This window comes from Pezoporus occidentalis, unplaced genomic scaffold (genome assembly GCF_034315485.1).
Source record: "Pezoporus occidentalis ecotype Australia unplaced genomic scaffold, CSIRO_AGI_Poc_V1 ctg87, whole genome shotgun sequence".
NCBI classification, from domain to species: domain Eukaryota; kingdom Metazoa; phylum Chordata; class Aves; order Psittaciformes; family Psittacidae; genus Pezoporus; species Pezoporus occidentalis.
This window is the reverse complement of record NW_026916231.1, coordinates 423,180-450,729: the sequence shown is the minus strand read 5'-3', so window position 1 is coordinate 450,729 and position 27,550 is coordinate 423,180. Positions and strand designations below refer to the sequence as shown.

The following is a 27,550-nucleotide window of genomic DNA, read 5'->3' as shown; positions in this document are numbered from 1 at the left end:
TTAGCAAGGTGTTGCTTTTCATTATTGACAAAATATGCTATTACTTTGTATGTTAATTAAATTGTGTCATTGTATAGCTTAACATACATTCATTAATATTCTTAAATTTATATATTCATATTCTTAAAATTTCAGTAGAAATACTTGTAAATATTTGCATTCATAGTTTGGAAAATAATTGTTAATTACAGAATTGACTGAGAACTCTTGCTCTTTAAATATCTGAATTACATGGAAAAAACATAAGGAACTTTATTTTTAAATAATTCAGGGTTCACTCAGCATATCCCAGAGTTTAAGCACATTTGCAGAGAATTAGGCACACTGGATTTAAAAGCTGATCCCATTCTTTTTAAGGGGACCAAATGTTTCTGTCTCCTGCCACCTTATATAGCTAAAAATAAGTAGCCTTCCAGAGCAGCTGATTACTCATCTGTTGACATTGAGAGGATACTGCTGATTAGGTAGTATCCATTAAAGAATCCTGCTCCTTGTGAAGTTTGGGGAGACAGAGGTCCTACTGCTCATTTCAATTTTCAGCAAAAGGAAAATAAAAGGTCATTCTCAGTGTTGATCCTGTCTAAGCTTGACCCCCTGTACTTTCAGGAAAGGGCTGCATACAGAATCTAGAACAATGTTTTTCCCTGTGTAATTCTGCTGCTTCTAGCATGGCTTATTTAGCCACGCTTGAGGTCTTGGACCTATTCATGAAATGGTGAAAGGCAGAAGTAGTGTGTCCTCAGCGCTTCAGGATGCACTCTTGCCTGCAGGCTGTACCGTCTGTAGCAGTATGGCGTCTGTTTACATGATGTTTACATGATATTTAGGATGTATTGCAGAGGACAATGTTTCAGTTCATGTGTGTGCACTTGAATGGAAGTTGTTCTCTAGCATACACTGGGGATTAATAACATGTAGAGTCTGGTTATAGTTGAAAATACATTTTTTGAATTGCTGTGGTTTATTTTGGGTAGCAGATGCTGAGTTTATTCACATTAATCTTTCTACTTTCCATGACATTGCTGCAGGATACAAGTAAGTTTGAGTGCTAGACTGTGAAAATGGTATTAGTGTCTATATGCCTCTTCCAAAAGTGCTCTTAGATATCTGTGAACTTGAATAATGTAAAGATATGCTCCCAACAGTGGCTTCATCTGCCCACAGACCCACGCCTCAGAGTTTTAACTTCTCAGAAGTTTTTTGTTTTTTAAAAAATCCATATTGAGACATTAGGAGGAGAGAGGTAGTAGTCCCAAATGTGATAGTGTTTTTTAATTTATAATGGTGTGAAAACAAATAAGAATAATCTTTACCTTTAAAAGCTTCAAGCAGCAAATTTTCTAGCTCACAAAAGTAACTCAAACATGCATTAGTTTATAAGTACTCTTTATTGCCTGCATAGGTCAGAATTGCCACGTGAGATTATTACATTGATCTTTGTGTTGAACTCTACATGTAGGCTTAGGGACCTGCATTAGTGAGACCAAGAATACTTAAAGGGACAGAGCTAATCCAGTCCTGAGGTCCTAATATATCTCTTAATAAAGAGTTTCCTGATCATAGCCTTGTAGTGCTTGTGTTTGAACTAATTAGACTTATGTTTGGATTGGGTTCATGCAGTCAAGCATGTATTATGTCACTTGAAACAGGAGGTGATATGAAGGGGCTGAGTGTTCAGAGATTACCATCTGACTTGTGTTTCTTAAGCTTTTTTGCAACTAGCTGCCATATGTAGAAAATTTATCTGTGCAAACTGGGCACGTGTAGAGCAAAAGTTTGATAGCAGCTTTTCCTCTATGTCCCAAAGAGTGCTGTGAGTGAACATGATTTTAAAGCTGAGTCTTTTTTGCAGGTCTCAGTGTGCTCTATTTTCTGTTCCTGGTGTTCGTGCTCTTCCTTAACTTTGAGCAGGTAAAAGCAGTGATGTACTGGCTGGATCCTAATCTTCGATATGCCACAAGGGAAGCAGATATTATGGTATGTACCCATGGCACGTTATTGGACATTTTGGCTATTTTAGGCATGTTTTGAGTGAGTGGGAAGGTATAAATCTGAATTTGCTGGCATAAGCACAAACTTGTACTGCTTATACTTGACAGAGTCCATGAGCATATTTATTTACATTATAATCAATTGGTGTGAAAAATGGTCTTCACTGTATTTTTTTTCTAATACAGGTGAGTGTACAGTTGGGAGTGTGAGATATGTTTGAACTGGGGTGGCTTTGGATTTCTTTAAACAACAAATATGAGCCTGGATACTGAAAACAGACTTAGCAGGGTAGTATCTAAATAAGGCTGGTATGGTGTGTGTGTGTGTATGTCACAGATCAGTTGGGTTTTTTGATGCCTCAATGCTGCACTTAAGGAACTTTGATCTTTCCTTATTGCTCTGAGCTTAGTACATGATTGGCATGCTACTGAGTATGTGGAAATCCAGGCACAGCAACTGCAGGGCTCTCCTGCCTTCCTTCCAGTCACTAGCTAAGTACTGGTGCTGTTACCATTGGGAAACTACTTCCACAGACCATGATCCGGAGTGGCATGGAAAGCCAGGCTTGTTCTTCTGCCTGCTGAGCAGCTTGCAAGGAGTTTTTAATACAGAGAACATTGTTTTTCAGGTGAGGACACTAGCACAGGGATTTGAGGCAGTAAAAGGAGGCCTGGGAAGAGCATGTGAGGTATCTGGGGAGACAGGCAGAAGAGGGTATGAGCAGTTGGGCACCAAGCAGGAGAGGATTACTGTGTGGAGAGATGAGAGTGCTGTTATCAGACTCGTGCCTCAAGAGTAAGGAAGTACACTGATTGCTTTTCTTTGGCAAACAGCAATTTTCTGCATATGCAAACTACTGCACAGCCCCTAATCAGCAGTGGCTGCAAACTCCTGCTCTTTAGCAGGAATGAAAATCTTTACAGTGCAGTAAGCTTGTGTAAGTTGATTGATAGTGAGGGCTGCTCACAGGCTCCTTACCTGGAAAACTTTGGATACTTCCAAGTGTTGCACCTCAGCAGTACATTTTGTACAACTCCAGCGTCCAGAATAGGGCTGTGAATTTCTGTCCTGCAGGAGATGTGTGGTGGTGAGGTGTGGGCAGCCTGCTGTTAGGGTTGTGGGAGGACACATTGCAAAATGGAGCATGAGCGTGGTGCTTGATGATGTTGCTGGGCAGCAAAAGGGAGCTGAGGAGTCTTGGCAGGTCAGATTCACCTGGCTCTCCTGTCATCTAAGTTAGAAATAAATAGATTCAAGTCAGGGGAGGACTAATATTACTTACTGGCACACAACCACTGTACTGTTGTAGTTAGCAGAAACTTACTCTGTAGTACTTTGCAATCCTGATACTGTCCCTTAAAGTTGGAGCAAATCTTTAAAGTGCAACTGCAGTGAAGGCTGCAGTTTGTTTTTTTTGTACAGGGCTGGCAAAGTTGCTTGAGTATAGAAGAAAGTTCAGTGCATTTCACTGACTGGCAGAGCCGCAGCTGGAAAGATGAGATAGAGAGGGGAAAAGCCCTAGAAAAAATAAGAATAAAAAAGCAAAAGCCCTGAAGAAAAGCTTACTTTTTTTAGTAACCTTGCTGTTGCTCACTCATTAGAGTTTCAGATATCACGGTGTAGCTAGGAGCCTGTGCCTTCCTTTGTGAATTCTGTGCTTCTCATGCTGTGAAATGAGCCAGTTTTAGATGTTTTGGGGTACATGTACTAAAGCGGCAGCTTTGCTGTCCTCAGGACAGGTGATGCAGCTTTCTCTGAATGACCCGCAGCACTGGCATGTATGAGAAGCAATACCATGATTTCACTTCAGAGAGCACAAGCACAGTGGGGCTAAAGTAGTATTTGTGTGAAATTGTGCATTTTTCTCTTTAGAGAGACCGGGATTTAAGCCTTGCTCTGCCATCCCGTTTTCAACTTGGTCGTGATTCATTTGTGAAAGATTAGCAATAGTTCTGGTCTGAAAGAGAATCTCTTAACGGCACTAAGGAAGCAGTGCTGTGTTGTCACCTGCAGGTGGCAATGTACATTTTAGGAATGTGGACAGCAGAGGGTTTTTTTTTGTTTTGTTTTTTTTTTTTTATGTTTGTTTCCAGTTGGCAATAGTTCAGTTTGTGCCCAGTGACAAGACAGAGCCTCACAGATGCAGACTCCTGATGGCATAGAGATTTTTTTGTTGTTTGGCAGTGATTTCTAACACTTGCTGTACAACATGGCAAGAGAAAACATTTCCTTTGTTACGGATGGCTAAAATATTTATATTCTTAAGGAATCTGCCCCTCATCTGTGACAAAACAGTTGCAACTTCTCTATAATTTTATTTATTTAATTAAGTAATTCAGCCATGTAACTGAACTTTCTCTCAGAATGTGGTCTGGGAAATTGCTTTCGTGAGGAAAACAGAACACAAAAGATAATCAAGTGAACAATGAGATGAGTAACATAGCGTTACAAACTGGTGAGGATTAGCCACTTGTGAGCCACATCTGAACACCAGACTGCATGAAAATGGGGGAAGGTGGTTATGTCAAATAAGGACCCACAAAGAAAAGCTTTTTTTCTTTTTGTTTTCTGGAATATTGTTTGCTGATTTTACTAGTGTTGATTTTATTGCTCCTGCTGCTCCTCTGTCACATTAGAAATGCATGTTCCTTCAGGCACCAAGGTCTGTCTTTAAATTAGAGCTGTAACTGTGGTGATACTGAGTCTTAATACTGAAAGTTTTCATTTCCCTCTGAGGAGAGTTTAAACTCTCTGCTCCAGAAAATTTAGAGGGACAAGAAAGCAGAATAGTGCTTATTTTAATATTCTTATAATTTCAGGCTTGTTGCACTGGATGGAAAGAATTTTCTTAATTCCAGTGCTTATGAACCAGCCTGCTGATTGAGATTTTTTTTTTTTTTTTTCATTAACAGGAGTATGCTGTGAACTGTCATGTTATCACCTGGGAGAGAATCCTCAGCCACTTTGATATATTTGCTTTTGGGCATTTCTGGGGCTGGGCTATGAAGGCTTTGCTGATCCGCAGCTATGGGCTGTGCTGGACTATTAGTATCACCTGGGAGCTCACTGAGGTAGGCCGCACATTTATCTTAATTGGAAGTAAATGTGTGAGACTTGAATTGTTCTTGGGGAAGTGTGAATGTTACTGGAAGGACAGTTCACTAGTTCTCAGTCACAGATTTGCATTTTAAGCCTTATAAACCAGATGCTGAGCAATTGATGCAGTTGCATTATTGGACAACAGCAAACTGAGGTTTAGGTGATTGACTTCCACTTGAATAGGAGGGAGCTCTAGGGCAGCCTATTGGTGTCACGCACAATTTGTTTTTCTGTTGTTCTGGGAGTCGACAGATTCAACACCCATGGTACTTCAGATGTTGATTAATATTCTCTGATTCAGAGCAATTGTTCTCCTTTTTCACCTTGCAGTATCTGTGATCTACTGTCACAGTCTCCTTATCCCAAATACAACACTGTTAGGTGCTGTGTATAGACATGCATACTGTCAAGTACAGTGGAGCTGAGAGATCACCAAGGAAGGTGTGAGGACCTATGAGCAGAAGTCTACATGGAATGGCAAAACATCATTCAATGTGTTGTTTTCTGTCATGAGGCCTGAGCTTACAGCCCTCCTTTTGTTAAATTGTACCCACAAGCCTAGTTAAGTCGTTCATTGACATAAATATGTGAGTTTTTTACTTGACCTAGATCTAAGCTAGTTCATGCATGGTGTAGTCCCTTGTTCCATGGTTTGGAGAACCACTATCAAGCTTTACTGCAGTTCTCCTAAGCAGCTGTGTAAGTAATTTGACTGTTGGCACTTTCAAGTCCTATTTTGGATTAAAAAAAAACAAAGAAAAAATACTTGACTTGCTTCAGTCAATTAACTGTTGCTTGGACTAGTGGTTCCTATTGCTAGACCTGTTTTAAGAATTCAAGCTGATTAATTGCTACTCTAATTATTTTCATTTGCATGTAACTTAGAGCTTGATTAGTAGAATATGTGTCATGTCAGACCTGAGGATGCATTTCTATAAAAGAGTTTAATTTCATTGAATTTTTTGATTGGGCACTTCAGAGGAAAAAAATTGAAAATCCAGTTTAGACTCTGCTTTTGGGACAGCATGGTCTAACCTGTCACACTTAGTAAGTGTGGGTGTAAACACCTGAATTTGATCTTTAAAATCATAGTTTTCTATAAAGGCTGCTGTCTTGAGAATGCCTGGCTCACCTGACAAGGCATTTATCAGTCAGAAGCACAGATAAAGATTTACTTGTATAAAGTCTTCTGAGTTTTGAAAAGGAACTCATGGCACCAGTATTTTGAAACACATTTTTATTCTGTGACATTGAAGGTTATGCTGTTTTCTGAGCTATTTTGAAACTACTTAAGACTGGAATTTCACAAGTTCCCATCTGTAAAAAAACAACTTTGCTGGTTATTGTACTAATTTTTTCCCTCTGGAAAAGAATAAATTTGGATTTGTTTCACATGTACTCTTATCATTCAGTTGATCATCGCACAACCATCATCTTCAATTTGATACCACATGGGGTGTCTAGTATTCCCTGTTGTTGAAAAGCAGATTATTGGAACAGACAGTGTGTTGGGTAAGGTTCAACATATAGAGAGGTTATCACCACTCAGATGGATTTTTAATGAATTAGTTAATTCAGGAGAGTCATTGGAAACCTACAGAAGTTATCAGGGCAGTTACACAGGGATTTAGCTATGCATCTCCTGTTAACATTAATGGATTTCAGCTGGCTCCCTGTTCTGAAATGGGACACTTGGCTCATGCTTCATGCTATCAGATTGAATTTGGGATACAGGCAGACCTTGGTGTCTCATTCTGAGAAAACAGCACCTTAGAGATAGTCTGGCTAACACCTCTGTGCTGTTTTTTGCTACCTTGTTATCTATAATTTCTGATGGGTTTGGCTGGATTATTGGAGATTGAGATTTGTAGCCTACTGCCCCTTTCAGATTAAATTAGTTTAAAATATGAAAGGGAAAACGTAGCAAGACAATCAGCAACTTTGTATAGCTTGGGGCATGAAGAGAAAGTCAGATTTTCTTTTCTACAGGTTGAAATTTCCATTGCTTTGTCAAAGAAAACCGAGTTGCTTTGATAAACTTTTGCAAGAGTTTTCACAGGAACTGTCATGGCCTATATTGGTCACTGTAATTTATTATAAATGGTCCAGTATTCATTGCTGTTTACAGAAAACCTTGTTCCTTTTCCTGGATCTGGGTTGTTTGGTTGGTTTTTTTTTAATATTTATACATCTGTTAACAAAAGATACTTTATTACGAAGTCATACCAGTGATGTTCCACAGCCACAGTGTATGTACATTAATTGACAAAAATGGTACTGTTTTTCTGGAAGTAAGAGTATTAATTATTTTGCTCTGTGTTTTGTTAAGCATCTCCTTGAGGATTCCAATGGGACTGCTTTAACACATGGCTGTCTTGATATCCAGTCCACAGCTAATTTTTTCAGCCTATTTTTTGGTTGTTGTGATTTTTCCCTGTAGAATAGAGGATATTATTTTCTCTTCAAGGACAGTGAGAGGTGCTGAATCCCTTGCTACCTCTCAGTAGCATGTTTACATCCTGCCTTAACTCTGGCCACTTGTTCTTCACACTATAAAAGTGCAAAGTCATCAAATATATCTATAAATACATTTAATTGCCTTACTAATGCCTCATAGTGGTATTCAGAAAGAAACAGATTTCTTCAGAGGTAAATGATTTCTGAAGTTTCCAGGGGAAATACTTAAGAAACTGAATGTCCAGTCGGTGTCAGCTTTAAAATCTGATGTTGGTTCATTTCTGGCTTTTTTTCCAGTATCTTAATCATATAAGTACCTTCATCATCAGTGTTTAGCATAGACCAAGCAGGAATATCTCCTCAAACTTGAGCCATTCTGAATCAAGTGTAGTAGCAAAGTTTGTAGTCTCTGAAATATTGGTGATGTCTCAATCTTTTTACAGTCACTCGATTTCCTAAAAATAGTAAATGAAAGAGTTTTGAAATAAAACAAGTCTTAAGCCCTGAACTCCAATATGCTTAATACTGACAGTTGTTACAAATGCATTCATTTTGCTTATTGCATCTTGTTGCTGGTTTAGAAAACATTCTTAAAACTATTTATCAAGAATAAACCAAAGATGCTCTTCAGTTTAGCACAAAACACTTTCTTTCCCCAGGGAATGCAGTAGTTTTGCTTGTTTCATGCATTTCTATGAATGTTTTGTGTATCATCTTTTGAGAGGCCAAGTGCTACCTGATATCCTTATGTACACATAGCCCCAACAGGGAACAGTGAGAAGGAAACCTCTGATGTCTTTTGTGGTTTGATCCAAGGCCTTCTGAAGTTAATGGAAGGATGCCCATCAAATTTCAGTGATTGTGGCTCATGTCCTTGAAGTATGACATGTACTGAAAAGCTGATTTTTGAATGTGTACTTGAAAAGTGAATTTGTGTGAATTCTGTACTGTTCCTCACCCAGAATCTTTTTGCTGTATTCTGTAGCTCTTCTTCATGCACCTTCTGCCTAATTTTGCTGAATGCTGGTGGGATCAAGTAATTTTGGACATCCTGCTTTGTAACGGGGGTGGCATCTGGTTGGGCATGGTAGTTTGTCGTTTCTTGGAGATGAGGACCTATCACTGGGCAAGCTTCAAGTAGGTCTAAATTAAAATAAACATTATGTTTAATGTTATAATATGAAATTAATTTCCTTGGGAAATAGACCTCCTTCTTTGCATATCTAAAGTGCTCTGTGGTGTAGAGGGGGCATGCATCTACATGTGCTGGCAGTGCTGTAGGTTTATTTTAAATTTAAAAAATCCATCTCATAGTAATGCTACTGTGCAACATATATTTGTAAATATGGTTATGTATATATAATTTTCCATTGCAATCTAAGTTACAAGCATTAATGTCAAATGAAAATATGAAGTAATAAAGCTGTTCGCATTTTCAGCTCATTTTGTGTAAGCAAAACTTTGAAGAAGGCAGTGAAAAAAACTGTAATTGTTTTCTCATTATATGATATTTTTAAACTAGATTTGGGCTCACCTTGATGAGGCATTAGTGTGGCAATCTTGTCAGCACTAGCTATTACTGCAGAAGAATAATCAGGCTGATTGTACCTTTGCTGTGAATTGTCTTACTCCATTGCTGATCCTCTAAAACAAATGGAGTAATTGCAAAATAAAGCGGCATTTGTTGTGTTAAAAGGGCCACAGCTTCTGTCCTACTAAGTATAGTTCCTAGCTGTCCAGTTTCATCCATAGCTTTTTGTCCCTCTCCTGCCTTCCCTGCCAGTTGGTGGCAGGGGTAGTTACCTGCATGTTCCCAATGGTACGGATGAAACAGATCAAGTACAAAGCCAAAGGATATTGCTTTGGGGGATGGAAAAGGAGCTCAAATCTTGGCTTCCAAATTTGTATCCTACATGAACTTCTGTACTGCTTGCTTTTCTTACTCACAAATTTGTTAGCTGCTCTGAGAACCATTCAGCCTTCAGTCTCGATTCAGTTTTCCTGCATTTTCATCAGAGTTGTTGGTCCCTCTGTTTTTAGAGAGTTCACTGAAAAAGCAGCAGAATACCTGTGGCAGGGCTAGTCTTTACTGTCTTTGTGACGTAATTTTTCCTACCATTCTTTTACGTGCATGGGTATATTTTTTGATCTTTAATATGAACAGGAGCTGCATAGAATAAGAAGCTTTTGCATTTGCCCTTTTGTTGTGTTTTTTTTTGTTTATTTTTTTTCTTCGCTGAATAAACACAGATCTTAAGGATTAGAAGGTTCCCCATTTTCTAAGATCCTACTAGCCTAAAGGAACACAGATATCAGAAATATCAAATCTGAATATCTTTTAGTTATTTTTTTTGTCCAGAAGAGCCAGGGAAATAACAGGGTGAAGACTGACTTTTGTAGCCTTGCTAGTCTTCCTTCAGAAAAGGAAACTTGAGTTTTTCTTAGACTCCCCATCCTATGAATGCTGTTTCTCATCTGAATTAATGTTATCAAAACCAAAAACTAGTAACACTTCTGCCAGATGAACTGCCATTCACATCCCTTTTCAAAAGGGAATTTAAAAGCCTTCTAGCTTTTAACAGTGCTATCGGATCTCTTCAGAAGATTTGCATGCCTCTAATGTCAGAACATCAGGGGTTGTGTGTGCTGGAAGTGCACTGTTTTAGACTTGTGGAGCCAGCCCCTCCTACAATTAATGAGTAATGAATCTGACAGATTCTTGAAGGGTTGATGTTGGTGAGCCGTAGAACAAGGAGCCTTTGGGATATGAGCAATGACAGCATAGATTAGGAAGAAGTACCCTTTAATTTTTCCAAAGGAGTTGCAGCATTGCAATCCTCATTTTTTCCCTTCATGGGGAGAATGATAGGTATGTTTTGTAGTTAGTTACTGACTGAGGGTAGAGGAGGGTGGACTTCAGAGTGGAATGTACCCTTACTGAAATGCCTAATAGATTATATTTCTTAATTCACCCTTGCCTGGTACGCTGTGGTGTCTGTGAACTTCTCTGCTGTCCAGCAGAACAGTGTGATTGTTCCAAAACACCAGTAACATGGTTATTGCATTTTTTTTTAATTATTATTTTTTTTCACCTTGCATGTTCGTCATATTTACTCCAGCTATTTTCTTTTTTTAGGGACATTCACACGACCACAGGGAAAATCAAAAGAGCTGTATTACAGTTCACGCCAGCCAGCTGGACCTATGTCCGCTGGTTTGACCCTAAGTCTTCATTTCAAAGAGTGGCTGGAATCTACCTTTTCATGATCATTTGGCAGGTAAGAAATTCTGTGAAATCAAAGCTGCTATCAGCTCAGTTACTTACTGGCTGTGTTTGGCCAGAAGATCCTCTAATGCAATGTATGTCTGTCATTGAAATACACAGATAAAGGAATTGATAATACAGAATTGGTCAGGGCATTGTTCACAGGAGTTACATGATAGTTCAGAAGTGCAATTGCAGAATCTGTGGGGGAAGAAAACCCAAATGTTACAGATTGCTATACTGGTCATCAGATTGCTCTTTGCAATTGATGCAGTTTTAAGAACCGCTATTGTCCTGGGTTCAGCAGTAGCAGTCATTTTTCTCCTTCTTGGTAGCTGGTGCAGTGCTGTGTTTTTTACTTTCGGCCTGGGAACAGAGCTGATAACACTGATGTTTTGGTCTGGGCAAGGACTTTTCTGAGCCTCATGCTCTGCCAGGGAGGAGGGGAAGCCGGGAGGAAGCAGAGACAGGACACCTGACCCAAGCTAGCCAAAGAGGTATTCCATACCACAGCACGTCATGCCCAGGATGTAACTGAGGGTTACCCGGAAGGGCTAGGGACTGCGGGGTTGGAGGAGGTATCGATTGTTGCTTGGTCGGGCTGGGGGGGCGAGTTTTCGGTTGGCTGGTGATGAGGTGTTGTATTCTCTTCCCTTGTTATTCCCTTTATCATTATTATTATTGGTGGTAGCAGTAGTGATTTGTGTTATACCTTAGTTACTTAAACTGTTCTTATCTCAACCTGTGGGAGTTGCATTCTTTTTGATTCTCCTCTCTGTCCCTCTGGGAGTAGGGGGAGGGCAAGAAGGGGGGGGAGTGAGTGAACAAGCTTGTCTGGCTGGGTTTAAACCACGACAGCTATACAGTGGGGTTTTTAGGGTGGGCGAATTTTTTGTTTGGTTTGGTTGTGTGGGTTTTGTTTTTTTTTTTATTTTGGTGTGTTTGTGTTTTGGAGGTTTTTTTTGGTGGTGGTTGTTTTTCTTTCCTGTTGACTGTTGAATGGATCACTGATACTTGGAATTCTGGCCTTGATCTAGTAAGAGTATGATACGTCTCAACTGTTTTGGCCATGCAAATACTAGCAGTCTTCACTAAAATGTCTCTTTAGTCTGCTGAATTGAGTTTTTAAAAGGAGAATTGGAAGTGTTTGATACACTTTTTTTTTTGTTGTTTTTTTGTGGTGGTGATTTTTGTTCTGGTTTGGGGGTTTTCTATTATTGTTTTTTGTTTGTTTTGTTTGTTTGTTTGTTTGTTTTTGTTTGGTTTTTTTTTCCATTTAATGCTCTCTTCTCTACCAAATTTGCCTCAGTTATTTACCCTGATTTAAGATATGAAAGTTATTAAAAGACCTCTGCAGTGTGAATTAGTGTCTGGTCCCTTAATGAGTTTCTGGAAAGAGAGTGAATACTTTCACAGAGGTGTCTAGGGGATGAGTCATTGGTTTACTGGTGTATTCCGTGCTTGTCCTAGAGCAGGAATCCTTGATCTAACCAGCAGGGCTATAGTGGGGCATAAATAGTTTTCCTTCTGTGTTTTAGTTTCCATATTAATATCTGTACATACACATAACTTGTATGCTATTGGCTAACATTTTTTTATTTTTTTTTCCCTAGCTGACTGAGTTGAACACATTCTTTCTGAAACATATCTTTGTGTTCCAAGCAAGCCACCCTTTAAGCTGGGGGAGAATTCTCTTCATAGGAATCATTACAGCGCCCACTGTAAGGTAATTTTGTTGCCATGTTGGTTGTTCTTCAGTTTAAAGTAGTCTGACTTCTAGGCACCCAAGAACTGCAATAGTTTGTGGGCAAGTACAGCACATTTCAGGAAATCTATGCTTTTGCTACCACAGAACAGCAAAACAGTCATTGCTTTTCAGTAAAGTGTATTTTCTGACAAGTAAATTAATAAGGTATAATGTGTACAAATGTGTTTCCATAGGGATGCAGAGCCATCCTGTTCTATCTTCTGTTTGTATATCATTTTTGCCCAGGGGGGTTGTGGAGTCTCCTACGTTGGAGATATTCAAGGCCCGCCTGGACAAGTTCCTGTGTGATGTACTCTAGGTTACCCTGCTCTTGCAGGAGGGTTGGACTAGATGATCTTTTGAGGTCCCTTCCAACCCTTAGGATTCTGTGATCATCTCCCTGTTTCGTGAGTTAGCTGCATATCTTATCCTTGAGGTCTGTGTGTGAAAATATCCAAGCTGGTGAATCAGGTGCTCACAGAAATGTAGATGAGGAAAAATAGGAGTTGTTGGTTCTTCTGATATGCTTATTCTGTTTGTCTACTGGAAATATTAGCATGTTATGTGAAAAGACAGAGCATTACCATATTCCGAGTAACACAACAGTATATATGCGGTGTTAATAGTTTTATAAAAACACTAACCTGCTTTTAGTCATGCACAGTATTTCACATTGTTAATAGAATTGTCTTTTTTTGTCCTGTGACATAGCTGGAGGTAGATAGAATGCACACAGTGCTGAAGTTAAGAGGCAGGGTATTTACCATTCATGAGTAAAGTGATGTTACTTTGAACAGTTAAATGGCAACCATGAATTGGTTTATTCCCAAAATACAGCTGTTAACGTTAGGCTTAATGAAGTTATGCGCAGTGATTTCACACTGTTAATTAAATCACTTTAAACATCCTTAAAGCACCTAAAGGTGAGCTTTTAAGTGTTTAATGGCACTTGCCATCCTATTGAAGTCTTTATTCTTAAACAATCCCTTTATTGTTGGATTAATAGTATTTGTCTGTCTTATCTGTCATTGGAAATCAGAGACTGATAAGAACAGCTTTGGTTTCGCTTCTTTGGAATCCCCCCCTCTAAGATCCTAAAATTTGGGAGCATAAAGAACAGAGCAGAATGATCTGCAGACTGATTTGAAATTAGTGAGAAATTCTTTTCTGTTATTGAGAGGAAAACATGCCAGTGGTTAGACCACTCACCCAGGACATGGAGTAGCTATGTTCAGTTTCTTTCAAGATTCAAACTTGTAACTCTCAAGAAAATGCAATTGTTAATAAGTTAAAGACTGTGGAAGAAGTGGGGAATTCTCTTAATTCTTCCAAAGATGTTGCACTTTGCCCAGAAGAATTGGAGATTCAGTGGAGAGGCAGGAGACAAATATATAGCTTTGTTAGCCTACTAGTTTGGGTGCTTTCCCAGTCCGTGCTCTCAGGATTTTCTGTGTTGTTTCGAGCTATTTGATCTATGCAGTAATAGGTTCTACTAGAGTTGAAGCCATCTGGTAAACATCCAGCATGAGTGCATGTGATTTTAACCATCAGCCCTTCATTTTCAGTATAGATACATTTGTAACATAAACTTGTTTTCCAAATGTAAATCCTCTGAAGAACTTTCTCATTTTCCTTCTCAGGCAATACTATGCATACCTCACAGATACACAGTGCAAGAGGGTGGGAACTCAGTGCTGGGTGTTCGGGTAAGTGTTCTTGATGCATTCTTAAAGCCCTTGGACAAATGTTCAGTGTGAGTCCAGCACAGGAACAGGCTTTGCATGAAGCCAGTCCTTGTCTTGTGTTGGTTTTAGTATAAAGGAACAGTATAGAGAGATTTTCTTTATTTTTTTTTCTTTTTGCAAGTTCAGAGGAAAGGAAAATTCTGGATTTGGAGGTATAACATGGGAAATGATGGAATGAGTAAGGAGAAGAACAGAAAGAAGAACTAGAAACTGCTGGATAAAGCTAGGCTCTTTCAAAGTAGCATTGGCTTTGCTGCCCATATTCTCAGTCAGGTGAGAAGGATAAAGCTTTTGCTTCTACCACTTGCCTGTCATCAGAGCAGTGTTTACCTGGCTATCAAGGTGGGCATTGCTACTGTTAGTGGAATCACAACAGGAGACAGTGAAACAAACCATAGTTATCATCTATTTCTATTCTATTCTCAAAGAGGGAAAGGAATGATACTACAAATAATGGTTACTTACAATGTCTTTCAACATATCTCTTGGAGGAGACCATTAAATGAAGAGTTTGCATGATTGCTTCTGGTGAGAACTTCCTTCTCCAGATGGCTTGACTAAAACTTACTGTTCTGGAAACCTGAAGCGTATGCTATTGTAGCATTGCAAAAGCTTCTTGTAAATAAAGCAGTGTAGTAGTGTCCCTTTTGATTTAGGGCTTGGAAGCTTACACAAGAGAAAACAACATACAAGATCCTAAATCACATCTTAAAAAAAAAAAAAATGTATTTTAAGAAAGTATTCAAGAAGCTAATTTCTGATGGCAGTTATTCTAAATAAAACCAGCCATTTCATTCTCTTTGTCAAGATTAGTGCATGTTTGATTTCCAGAATTGTCTGAACCATTTTCATGTTTAATAGAAGAATCTAGTACTGTTTTAGATTGGAATGGCATTTCAATGAGCCATTAAATACTTAGATCTAGTTTAGAGACAGTGCTCTGGGCGAACTTACCTTATCTTTACTGTTAGTCTTTGAAACGTTACGAAGTTTGTAGGAATAGTGCTGGGCTGGAAGCCTTGTTTCCACATGCACTACACCATGATAAAGAATATCCCTTTCTTAACATTCAGTTGAGATGAGAGCAAAGCATACTGCAGTGTAATTGAAGGGGTTTCTACTCTTGCTTTAATGTACCCTGGACAAGGTGACACGTCTTCCTGGGTTTGACTGGGCTTAAATATTCAACCTCTTTCACTGACTTGCCACCTTCCTTACTGTATTAAACTCAGGACTGTAACATCCATTTACATACAAAAGGTGGTAACTGTTCTTGTCTAGTTTTACTGGTGCTGTGTAGGAGTTGATAGTAGTTTCTGTAAGCCTAAAACTCCTTATTTAAGGAGGATCCCTCTCCTCAAAACACACATTATGATTCCTAAAGAGGGTCTGTAAAATACACACTCCTTAAAAAGGAACTTTTCAAGTGATTCTGGCAGAGTAACCTGTCTTTCTGGGTTTGGTATGGAGCATGCTTTTAGTACTGAAGGTAACTCATTAATTGCACAGTTAATATTACTATTTAATTTACAATCAGAATCAAATAACCTTGCTCTGTTTGTGCAAAAACATCTTAGTAGTTGCAGATCAACTGTATTAATATTTTGGAGAGCCATGTTTGAATAGCCATGTTACTGAAATCTGTAAACAGTTTAGGAATTGAGATATTTATATGAAAGAGGAAATTTTCTCAACTATAGATGGTAATTTTAGAGTTTTATACCAGACACATTTAAATGATTTTTTAATTCTGGGGGAAGAATTTTCAAGTTCTGCATTAAGAAAGATGCATTTCTGTTTCATCCAAGAGAAAGAGTGTAAACATATTCCTTTGGAAACCAAAGGGAAATACGATGCTGAATGTTTACTTTCTGGCTCTAAAAAATTAAGTATTGCAGAAACCCTTATCCTTGATTCAAAGCTCTCTCTGAACATATTAATGTCACATGTCAATAAATAGATGCTCAAATATTTTTTTATAATCTCATAACAAGAACTTCAACAGAATATTCATCTATAGTCCCATCTAATTGCGGGAAGTGTGCATGGAGTATTATCCTTGATACTGCTTATTTCTTTAATTTGCAGAAAAAAACAGAGTAACACCAGGAGTTCCTGTTGTCTGTTGGAAAAGTAGGGATTTCCCAGAAGATTAATTACCCAGAATATAATTTCTGAAGCAATTAGAAGCAATTATATAGAATACTCGTAGCTGTGTTAATTAAGACACTTCTAAAGGCACAAACTGAATTTGTAACAGCCTAACCATGGGAATAATTAAAATTAGTGTCTTGATTAGTACGAAACTGTGCTCTATGACTCAACATATACTGTAGCAGCACTCTCAATAGATGGACAGTCAGTGATACAAGGCATAAACAAGGCCAGTGCAACAGCTCTTCTGGAAACTACACCATTTTCATTAAGGTGAAGCCTTTCAAAAAGGGATATCTGTTAGGATGTTATAAGGCCATTTTGGCTGAATAAACACTTAGTGTCTTTAATTCTATGGAGTATTCTCATGACCCTTCAGTAGGACACTAATACTTTCCATTGTTAGCATTCTTCCGTCTTTCGATTTGCCACCTCTTTAACTGTAAGAGCTGTCCTGTTGTACAATGTGCTTAACCCAAGCATTCTTGACAAGAACAATGGAAAGAATGTATAAATGCAGCACACAGTTGTATAATTTTTTGAGTCCTTGTTGAAAGTAGCCTATTGTTTTACACCTTCTAGTATATCATGCCATCATATGGTTGTTTCCTGGTGGTGGTCTTTGTTACCGCTGCTGGAGTTCAGTTTAACTATTTTCTAATCTGCAGCTTGATCAGTAAGAATAGTATAAAGCCAAGAAAGAAAAATAATTGGTGATCCAGTAGAGTAACACTGCTCTCAAGTTTTTACTAATATGTACTTGCAGTATTGGTCAATAAGGCATTAATTCCATGATTCTTAATTTTGGCCCCACTCATTGTGCTGTAAATCACATTAGATGATACAGAGAAAGCCATCATTTGTTATTTTCACCAAGACCATCTCTACAAAACCAGTGGTTAAGTCATGCACACATCTTTCCTCCCTCCTTCATGGAAGGAGCTAGGTCCTGTCTGCCAAGCACGAGAACCATTTTTGACAGCTCTCTGGTCATGGAGAGTGCTGGTAGAGAATGTGTCTGGTGGTGGTGTGTTTGGGTGACTGGAGAACTTGACCTGATGTTAAGTGTGCCCGCATGTGTTTGAGGAGTAGTTTTCATGCATGTGTCTTCAAGGTAGCACATATGAACATTATTGAGCAAGTATTAAACTTCTATAAGATTAATAGTTCATGATTTGCTTCAGCTTGAGAAGAGTCAATTTTCTACACTCTTCCTGCACCAGTCATGTTTCTACACTGGTATTTGTTAAAAATACGTAATTTTTTTTTTGTCCAGGACCTATACAAATTAAATATATTTCCATGGCAGGTGATAGATTCATGACCTATTGTATGAAGTGGTGGACAAGCCTCCATAGCTTTGAGCCTGAAAAGATGCACACATCTGATAACAGGGAGAGAGCCAGAAATACTTGGTTTTATTCTTACAGTGCCAGAGAGGAAAGTAAATACTGTAGTATTTCCTCTCAGATTTTTCCTGAAAACCTCTGATTACTATATTGTGGATCCTGAGTTTACACATAAACCAGAGCAAATGCGTGGATTCTCGGAGAATTTTAAATGCTTTTTCATGTTAATTCAGATGGATTTTAGTGAGAAAATTAAGCCAAGTAGCCTATTTAGAATTGTAGTAAATTTACATCCAGTAATGAAATACCCAAAGCACAGTTCTAGTTCTCCCAACAGGGAGTCTGTTGCTTGTTCAGTATAGAAGAGAAATTTATGTCTGCTGAGGGTTGAAGCACGGTGGTAGGTATAAATAGAAATCTCTGGTGTTGGCTCACACTCCTGTTTGTTCCCTGGACAAACAGAGGCTCATGGAATTGTGAACTGCCAGCTGATCACTTTTTGTATGCTGTTCATGCTGATGAAAATTATAGAAAGAAAAATAAATTTCCCAAAGAATTTCAATTAATGGTGGTGTTGGGAGTGCTTGCTAGAGAGTAGTGCTTGTTTATTGTCGATGATCTGGGGTCTGGGTTGTGAACATGTGAGTTAAATCCTCAGTGTTTGTAACCACTCTACCCCCTCCTCTGTCTTTCATTTACCCACAGGGTTATTGCTTTCCTTGAAGCTATTGTGTGCATAAAGTTTGGACAGGATCTTTTTTCCAAAACACAAATACTGTACGTTGTGTTTTGGCTTCTCTGTGTGGTAAGTGAGATTTCTCATGTGAAACATAAAGCATGGCAAAAGCATTGAAAGCATCTAAAGAGTTTCCTCTCTGGAACATTGCAGCAGGGGATCATTGTGGGGAGAATTCCAGTAAAGAGCTCTGTGCATGTACTAGGAAAAGCAAATGCTAGTTTGTTTAGAACACACTTTAAAGGGACTAGAATAACTTTTCTTATTTATTCAAATAGCAGAATATAGTCACTTTAACAGTGTTTAATGATTAAACAAACAGTAGTTTTAGGGTGCTTTATGAGATAAAATATGAGTTTGAATGAAGCTAACTTTAGTCGTACTTGCTATAGTATCCACGGGAAAGGAACAGGAGTTAATGAGTAACATTAATAAGTAATGCAGGTTGTTTCACACTGAAGTCTTACAATGACATAAAGAACCCTGTTTTATCAGGCAAATCATTCTCGCTCAGCCTGCAGCTTTCTGTGCTTTAGTGTGATTACTGCAAATGCAGCAGGAAATGCCCATTTTATAACAGTAAATGGATGTCTGTCTTGCCATACTTGTAACTCTGATGCCAAACACATTTTTAATCATCAGTGAAAAATAAGGCATTTATAATTGGCTGACAGATAAGTACTCCCTTCTAGTTGGGAACAGTTTGAACAGGTAATAGGGAGTCGGATTGTGTTGTTCTCTTCTTTAGCATGACAATTTTATTCCTGAAACTTCAGAAAAGCATTGAATTGCTTCCTGAGATCAGAGCACCACAAAACCAAACATGTAACCCAGCCTGAAGGAGAATTAGTTTTTCTCGCACACTGGTTGTCCCTGATATACATACAAGTGCCTTTGTATGATGACTGTACCGGGTGAAGACAAGAGCCATAATGCATGCGTGTGGGTGATGTGTATGTATTCTCATGGTTCTGCCGAGAATTGGTCTGCACACCCCACGGTGGCAGAATGTATGTGTACCTTGCAGCTGAAGCATGAGTCTTACTCATGCTGTCAAAAGATGAAGAGAGAAAGAGCGTGAGTCTCTGAATGTAGAATCTCCAGGGACTCTGAGACCTTGAACCAGCAATAAATTTGGAAAGAAGTTTTACAGATTATTTTTCTTCTCTTTCCTTGTTTAGGCCTTTACAACTTTCCTGTGTTTATATGGCATGGTTTGGTATGCAGAGTACTATGGCCTCCGAGAAAAGGTACTTTATTAAGAAGCCCAGTTTTGTTTTATACCAGAGTTAATACTGCTATGCTCATAGATATTAGAATTCTTTACCAGAGCTAGTATAAATGAGGGTGAGGGCAGGATGGCCTAGAGTGTAGCTGAAGTCAATAGAAAGAACTCTGAATTCAGAGGGCCTTGGGTAGATCCCAGATTAGACTGTGGTTTCTAAAGAATGCTGTCCTCTTAGTTACTCAACATGAGGCTGTAATTTTAGCAAAGCTTTCAGGGATGAATGGTTAGCTAATGTTCCCATTGTACAGGTGAAATGCTAGGGGAATATTAAGAATACTTGGTTACATAAGAAATTACATGGCAGGTGCTGAGTTCTTATTGTATCATTTATGTTGTACCTTTTAACTAGAAAGCAAAAAGTCCTAAGTACTGGCTGAATGTTTTATGAGGACTTCTGTCACCGTTTAAGTTTACAAGTCTCATTGCAAACAGGAGAAGTGCTGATCACAGGAGCCATGAGCATCCCGATGACGTGTGTCCTTGTTTTTGCAGACCTTATCAGAAAGTGAAGACAGCCCATACAGTCCAGATGCTTCCTGGCTTCATTCTAAATTCAGTAAAGGTATTGTCACTTTTGCTTCTGTATTCTCAAAGTGGTAGCATTAAGACTCAACACTAGGAAATGAGGCTTGAGAAACTTACCTTGCAGACGACTGGACCTATTTAAACATCTATGCAGGAGTTATACAGATCTGTCATCCGCAGAGCTATTCTGCTTTGCAGCTTTTTCTCTTCTAACTCTTAGAAATACATTTTTTTTTTTTTAATGAAGCAGCTGAATTTTTCTGCTGTTATTCCAAGCCATTCATGTTAGGTTATTATGCATTTCATAACTGTTGTGGACAGTTGTTTTTTTTTTTTTCTCTGAACCTTGTGTGTTTGATTTGAAACATGAATATGAATTGTGGTTTTGGTCCTGCTCGTTAAGAAACGGTCAAGAATGCCCTGGAGCTTGTGTTCTTAACTGACACTTGCCTAGTCAATGTAGTGCTGATGGTCACAAACAGCAAAAGCAGCCTACTTCTCTGACTTAACTGCCCTCTAGTGTAGGAAAGGTAAGTTACCTGCCTCCTCCATTAACTCTATAGTGTGGTCTTACTTACTGAGCAATTATCAGGATTCCCACTTGGAAGTTATTTCTCAGAGTTTATGCTTCATGTGTTTGTATCATTAAAAACAATTTCTTATTTATCATAGGCTTGAAAAGCACCTACAGCAGAGCTGCCTTCTATTTCATACATGTTTTTTCTGGATGCTGATATTTATTCTCAGTGTAGTAAATTTGTGGGTTTTTTTTGTACTTTGGAGGAAAATTGCTTGAACTTAATTTCTGCACCACCCCCCCTGCCCCGCTTATATATGCCAGAGAATTTAGGCCAAGTAAATCTTTCTATGATTTTCTGTTATATATTAATTACAAACTTCAGCCTCTTTCATCTTTTCCTCCTGAATTTTTGTTTCAGTCCCCATTGTCAACCTCTGCTTTCTCAGAGTCAAATAGAAGAGTTGAGCTTGTTCAGACTGGAGAAGAGGAGGATCACGGGAGACCTTATAACAGTTTTCCAATACCTAAAGGGGCCTACAAAAAGTCTGGAGAGAGAGTTTTTACAAGGGCATGTAACGATAGGGCAAGGTGGAATAGTTTTAAACTGAAAGAGAGTAGATTTAGATCAGACATTAGGAAGAAGCTCTTCACTATGAGGGTGGTGAGACATTGGCACAGGTTGCCCAGAGAAGCTGTGGCTGTCCTATCCCTGGCAGTGTTTAAGACCAGGTTGGATGGGACTTGGTGCAGCCTGGTCTAATGGAAGGAGTCCCTGTCCATGGCAGGGGGGGTTGGAAGCGGATGATCTTGAAGGTCTCTTCCAACCCAAACCATTCTACAATTCTATGGTCTGTCATATGAAAGACTGAAAACAAGAAATATAATCTTACAAGAATCTGTGACCTCTCTTCCATAATTTTTAATTTCTGGTAGTAGCACCTGCCAGTAATAAAAATATGGAGGCTTAATTACTGATGCCATTTAACATGGAGGATGTTTCAGCACTGTATCCTGCTATAGCAAACTTCCACTTTTATTTTTATTTTGGAGGAAGAATTTTACAGAAGTCTTAAGAATTTTTATTAAAAAAAAATAGGCCACTAGATGGAGTGTATCAACCAGTTTGCATTAGCTTGAAATCTGTACTTGTAAACACTGTAGCTTTAGATAGCCTTACTGTCTTTTGGACAACAGCTCCACAGTGTAAAATATATAGTAAAAAAAAAAAATGTTTCCCTTTCAGCAGGTGCTGACAATAGTCCACCAAAACATTCAGTCAATAGTGAAAGCCATTCATCTAGAAGGAGGAATCGCCACTCCAAATCAAAAGTAACGAATGGAATTGGCAAGAAGTAAGAACGGTTTCTGAAGATACCCTACAGTGTGACCAGAAGTGACAAAGAAAATCAGACATGGCTCTGAATTTCCAAACCGAAGATTGATTTTTAAATTTAAAGATTAAAGAAAGGACGTGTTGGAGGAGAAGGATGATCAGGATGGAACCACCAGTGTAGTGGTGATCATTGCCTGCTGACACTTGCCGTTCACTGATTTAAATCTAGTTTCTTCAGCCTGTGGCACCAAAAGCTAATGAAGAGTGTGCTGGAAAGGAAAGTAATTTTGTCATAGCAGGTACACCCTGTTTTGTGTTCAGGTGTTGCAAGTGCATTTTTAATATCTTAAAGGCTAGTAAACTGATAGTCAGTTGGCATAGTTGATTTGATTTGGTTTGGTTTACTATGTTTTTGTTATTTTCTAGAAGAGTATGCAATCCTTTGACTAAAAGCAACTCTGCCCTTCTTTCTCAGTCTCACAACTAAACTTTTCTATACAACAGTAAGTATTTAAAATTTCCATACTTATCTGCTTGCTTTTATGTAAAAGGCTCTTTAGACCTGGTGATGAGATTTTACCAATGAAGGAATGGGTGCATTGTCCTTCTGCTTGATTGTTACACATTTGATTTTTTTTTTCTTTTTTTTAAGGTTTTAAAATACTTATATAAAAACCTGTTGCAGAGCAGAGGGCTGTGCCTCCTGCCCTCAGGGACAGATATCATGTCCTTTAGTTGTTTTTTCCACCTTTACATCATTTTTTCAGCTGTGCCACATTAAGTATAATGTTCCTTCCCATTCCCCTCAATTTGCCTTTGCCTTAACTGAAATCCCAGTGTCTTTAGGCTGATATCAGAAACTGCTTTGAAGGCTCTGATGTCTTACTGAGCCTGGTGATAAGGCAGTTTTTTGCTGAAGCTGAGTTGCTTGCTGCTTCCATAAGCATCATTATTTGTGAAGGCTTGCTGTAGTCTTTGGTATCTGAGAGGCAGCGTGATATTACTGTGATAGACCCCATTGCTTTGGTATTTTCTATTATGCAATCAGAAACCCAACAGCAAAGTCAGTCTTTCTTGCAGGTTTTTTTGTGTGTAGTTTTTTTGGGGGAGGGGTTTGTTGGTTTGGTTTTTTTTTCTTGTTATTATTTTTTAATGTATTAACTATGACATGTAGCAAAGTGGGTAATTCTCCAGCAAGGAGCTTAGTGATAAGTCGAGGTTAACAATCAAGAGCCATCAGTTCCTGTATTAAGTTATCAAAAGGTTTTTGTGCCAGTTAGATTTTGGGATTTATGGGGTTCAGAGGGGTAGATAGCTTAAGCAAAGGTAAGTAATACCCATTAGTCACTTAGTCTTCATAAGAAAACGGGATTGCCTTTTTCTTTGAATAATATTATTGTGATTTGCCACAGGCTAAGTACTAAAAAAACCAAAACTGCAGCAGAGACTTTATGCAAGTGTATGGTACTGTAAATACAAAAAAGTATCCTGTGTAATCCATTAATTCCCGTGTGCCACAGACTATCAGTGTTTTCAATGCGCTTAAGCGTTGCTGCTGAACACCTCAGAGGCCCTTCATTTCCCACCCACCTTTCCAATCAGGCATAAAATGTACAGCTGGTGAAGTAACGTAGTAGAAGCTGTTGTATCATCATTGCTACAGTGGCATTAAACATCTGTTACATGAGCAGATATGTTAGGAAGACTTTCAAGCTTTCCTACAGCTACTTGGTTTTCATTCATACTATAGCAATTCCTTATTTGTAATGTACTGCATATTGATGAATGAATTTGTAGATTCCTTTGCATACTGAGACTTGTTACTTTTTAATTTTCTTGGTTAATAACTCAGTCTGTGCAAGACTGAAGAATGACATTGTAAATTTTCTATTGATTCGATACCAAAGCAAAAGATTGGAAGTCTAATGGTTTAGGTATCTTAAATACCATAGTGTTCAAAGATGAGAGCCTGTTTTGTACTTGCGGGGTTATACACACCAACTATGTATACAAAGCTTACGTGTGTAAGCACATACTGAAGTACAATATCTACTTGCCTGAGGGGACAAGCACACATTTTGTAAATGCAAACCTGGTGCTCACACTGCTGAACTGCACCCTAAAATTATTGGAAAGGCATATGTGAAGTGTCATCTTGTTTTAAGCCGACTTCTGTATACTATTAACAACAGCTTGGCTGTTGTAGTAGTATACAGAAATGTTGTTTGACAACACCTTTAAAATATTTCCCATGAAATCTTTTTACTTCAATTTTTTATGTTTGGTTGGATTTTTTGGTTGTTTTTTGTTTTGGGGGTTTTTATTTTGTATTGATTTGGGGTTTTTTGCTACTCTAAAAGAGAGATGGCCAGGGAGAGGGGGAATTTAAGTAAACTATTCAAGTGCTGCTTGGAAAATGGCCCTTTGTGTCCTCTGTCAGCAGTTCTGGCTGGAATTCTCATGTGTTCTCACAAGTCCTCCACTGACTGACTACTGTGTTTGCAGCCCCATCATTTTGGATGTGAGCTTTGCACTGCCAGGCATTGAAAAGGTGCTTTTGATCACTGCTGTAAAATTAGTGATCTCAATTTTATCGTGTACTGCGCTATTGCTGAACTCTGTATGTGTGTAACACCTACAATGACAAATCACTTAGTGACAAACATCCATGTATGAGTTCCGCTGCGTGAACAGTGTTTTGTAACAGTCATGGGTGCACTGTCATGTTCTTAATTACTTGTTCTGTCACAGCCTCGCATTCCTACTTTCCTTCTTCTGGTGTTCTTCCCTTTCTCTGTCCTCTAGTGATCTCCCTGGCTGTTATGGAGAGATCTGAATTGGCCCTCCAGAGGCTGGCCATCAATGGTGTCAGTCATTGAAGGGGAGCCTAATTCAGGGCAGTGTGGTGCAAGCAGAGGTAGTGACAAGAACTTTAAATAGTGGATTAAATAAAAATGGAAAATTTAAAAATGCAGGTATACAGTGAACCAGAGCTAGGCTTGAGTACTGGATTCCAGTATTAAAGTTGCTGCATAGATTACGAACCACATCAAATTAATATTTGGAGTGTGATTTCAACCAGTGCTTTTGTTACTCTTCTGTGAAGATCATAATTTGATGTTCCAGCTGTTAAAACTTTGATATTTTTCACTTTATCACAAGAGGACGCAGATGTTACCATGTATTTAATAGTTTTTGAATAGACTTGCTCTGTATTGATTGCAAAGTATTGTATTTTGCAATAACTCAGTAAATCAACCCATGTGACCAGCGTGTGTGTTTGTCTGTACCTGCAAGGCATAGGAAATTATTATATACTGCCTTTAGAAGCTATTACATTTTATTCTATGTAACTTCATGCTGACAATTCAGCAGTTCCCGAACAGCCTATAGTACACACTAAGGTTTTGCTGTAATTTATTGTTTTGGAGCAGCAGATCTGATCACGTGAACAGTTACATTATGCCTTCTGAAGTTTCTCTAGTATACAGGATAAATCTTGTCTTCATTATTCTTTCTTGGTTTTACTGTTGGATGGGAGAGCAGAGTTGCAAGATGGCCTCATGATAGGCTTTCATGTAGAAGAAATGAGACTTCCTCCAGAAGAACTGCAAGACTGACTATTGGCAACTAAACTTCTGCCAGTATAAAGGTGTCAGTGAGTATCAGAAACACTTTGCTTTGGCTTCCACTGCTGCCACAGTTTCCACATCAGCAGTTTCCAGTTGTTTTATATCCAAAACCTATTGTGAGCTGTTGATTGCTCCTCTGCTGTTGGCACTAGCCTGATGTCTACTGTGTAGAGAAGCATGGCATTCTCTTTCTTCCTCAGTTCCTTCCCTCTACAGGCCTTGAATACTGGAACTTTCTGCTTTGCTGAGAAAGGCTTTTCTTTGTTATCTTTTTGAATGCTGATTTACATCATGGCACCAATCAGGCCAGTAACCTTCCTGTACATGAGAGTTGTATGTATAAACCACCAGGATGGCTCTAGAACCCCAGTCAGGTCTGGCAGAAGTATTTGGGTTTTTTTCTGTTTTCTGGAGGATTCCAGACATGCTGTTGCATTTGGCAATGTACAGTTTGCTATGCATCTCCAGAACATCATAAAGAGCAGATCCTGCATGAGTCTTCCATAGTGTGTTTTTCACTCTGGATAGCTGCTCAGCAAAATTCATCAAGTTCCTTCATATTCTAAGGATTAGTCCAAGTCACGGTTATCTCAAAGGGCTTTGGAAATGTTGAGGATCATTTTTTATTTTTAGCTCCTTCCTATGTCTTTAATTCGGACTGTTTGAGGAGTCGCAGGTGATGGTGGTAGATAAGCCATGATTCAGACCCATATAAAAGAGTAGACGGTACAATGGCTCTATAGACACTAATCTTTGTACTTTTCTTCAGGTGTTTATTGCACCAGACTCTTTTATAGAGTTTTCTGAAGGCTCTACAGCCATAACCTGTGACTCCTCAAACGCTTTCATCCCCACTGCCTCCATACAATTCTAAACATCCATTGGACTGACTATGCCAAATGTTACTGTCCTTGAACAGGCAGGGGTCACCAGTGTCGAGGCCAAATTGCTGAAATCGCAGCTGTGCTGGGCAGGGCACATCTCTAGGATGAAGGATCGCCACCTCCTTAAGATTATGTTTTACAGTGAACTCGCCACTGGCTGCCGCAAGAGAAGCGCCCCAAAGAAGAGATATAAGGACTCCTTGAAACAGTACCTCAGTCTTGGCCATATTGACTACAATCAGTGGTCCACCTTGTCTTCTAATCAGGAGACTTGGAGACACACCATACATAACGCCGTTGTCTCCTTGGAGAACGCACGCAGAACTAGTCTTGAGGAGAAAAGAATGTAGAAAGAATCATGCCCCGCCTATACCACCCAAGGAGACCCTTCGCTGTGCTTTTTGCAACCAGGTTTGCCTCCCCCACATTGGCCTCTTTAGTCATCAGCACGCTTGTAGTAAGCGTGGGTAAAACCCTTCCTAAGTCTTCGTTCGCAAAGTCAAGCCATGATGATGAATTTGGACTGTATCTTCTTGTGTTTCCATCATCTCTTGGTTAAAGCTGGAATTGGTCTCTCATGCTTGGACTTTGCTTCTTTCACAAAGGAGCAGTCCTGTCCTCAAGCAGTCTAAATTATATAATGGTAAGACCAAATGACTTTTTACTTCAGAAAAAAAGTGTGGGAAAGAATGTGAATTGTAAACATTGAATTCCTATAATCAGCAACTATGTGAGTGCCAGACTATGCATACACATGGGTTTAATTTTCATGGATCTCAGTTTGCAGATGATCATGAAATAACTGGATGGCTTATTTAATGTTT

General features: G+C 38.8%; 1 protein-coding gene across 2 annotated transcripts in view; it reads left to right on the top strand.

The window, feature by feature from the left end:
* The window catches only part of PTDSS1 (phosphatidylserine synthase 1), a 29,585-nt gene extending 6,995 nt beyond the window's left edge, over window positions 1–22,590 (top strand). The window contains exons 4-13 of one of the 2 annotated variants that reach the window (XM_062604600.1): window positions 1,853–1,977; window positions 4,905–5,063; window positions 8,534–8,685; window positions 10,685–10,826; window positions 12,427–12,539; window positions 14,201–14,266; window positions 18,514–18,613; window positions 19,726–19,794; window positions 20,325–20,394; window positions 22,124–22,590. In XM_062604600.1, coding sequence (XP_062460584.1) covers window positions 1,853–1,977; window positions 4,905–5,063; window positions 8,534–8,685; window positions 10,685–10,826; window positions 12,427–12,539; window positions 14,201–14,266; window positions 18,514–18,613; window positions 19,726–19,794; window positions 20,325–20,394; window positions 22,124–22,233 — 1,106 coding nt within the window. In that variant the 3' untranslated portion in view covers window positions 22,234–22,590. Of the gene's footprint in view, window positions 1–1,852; window positions 1,978–4,904; window positions 5,064–8,533; window positions 8,686–10,684; window positions 10,827–12,426; window positions 12,540–14,200; window positions 14,267–18,513; window positions 18,614–19,725; window positions 19,795–20,324; window positions 20,395–22,120 lie in introns of both variants that reach the window. The other variant, XM_062604599.1, reaches the window with a different exon arrangement.
* The last annotated feature ends 4,960 nt before the right edge of the window (window positions 22,591–27,550 follow it).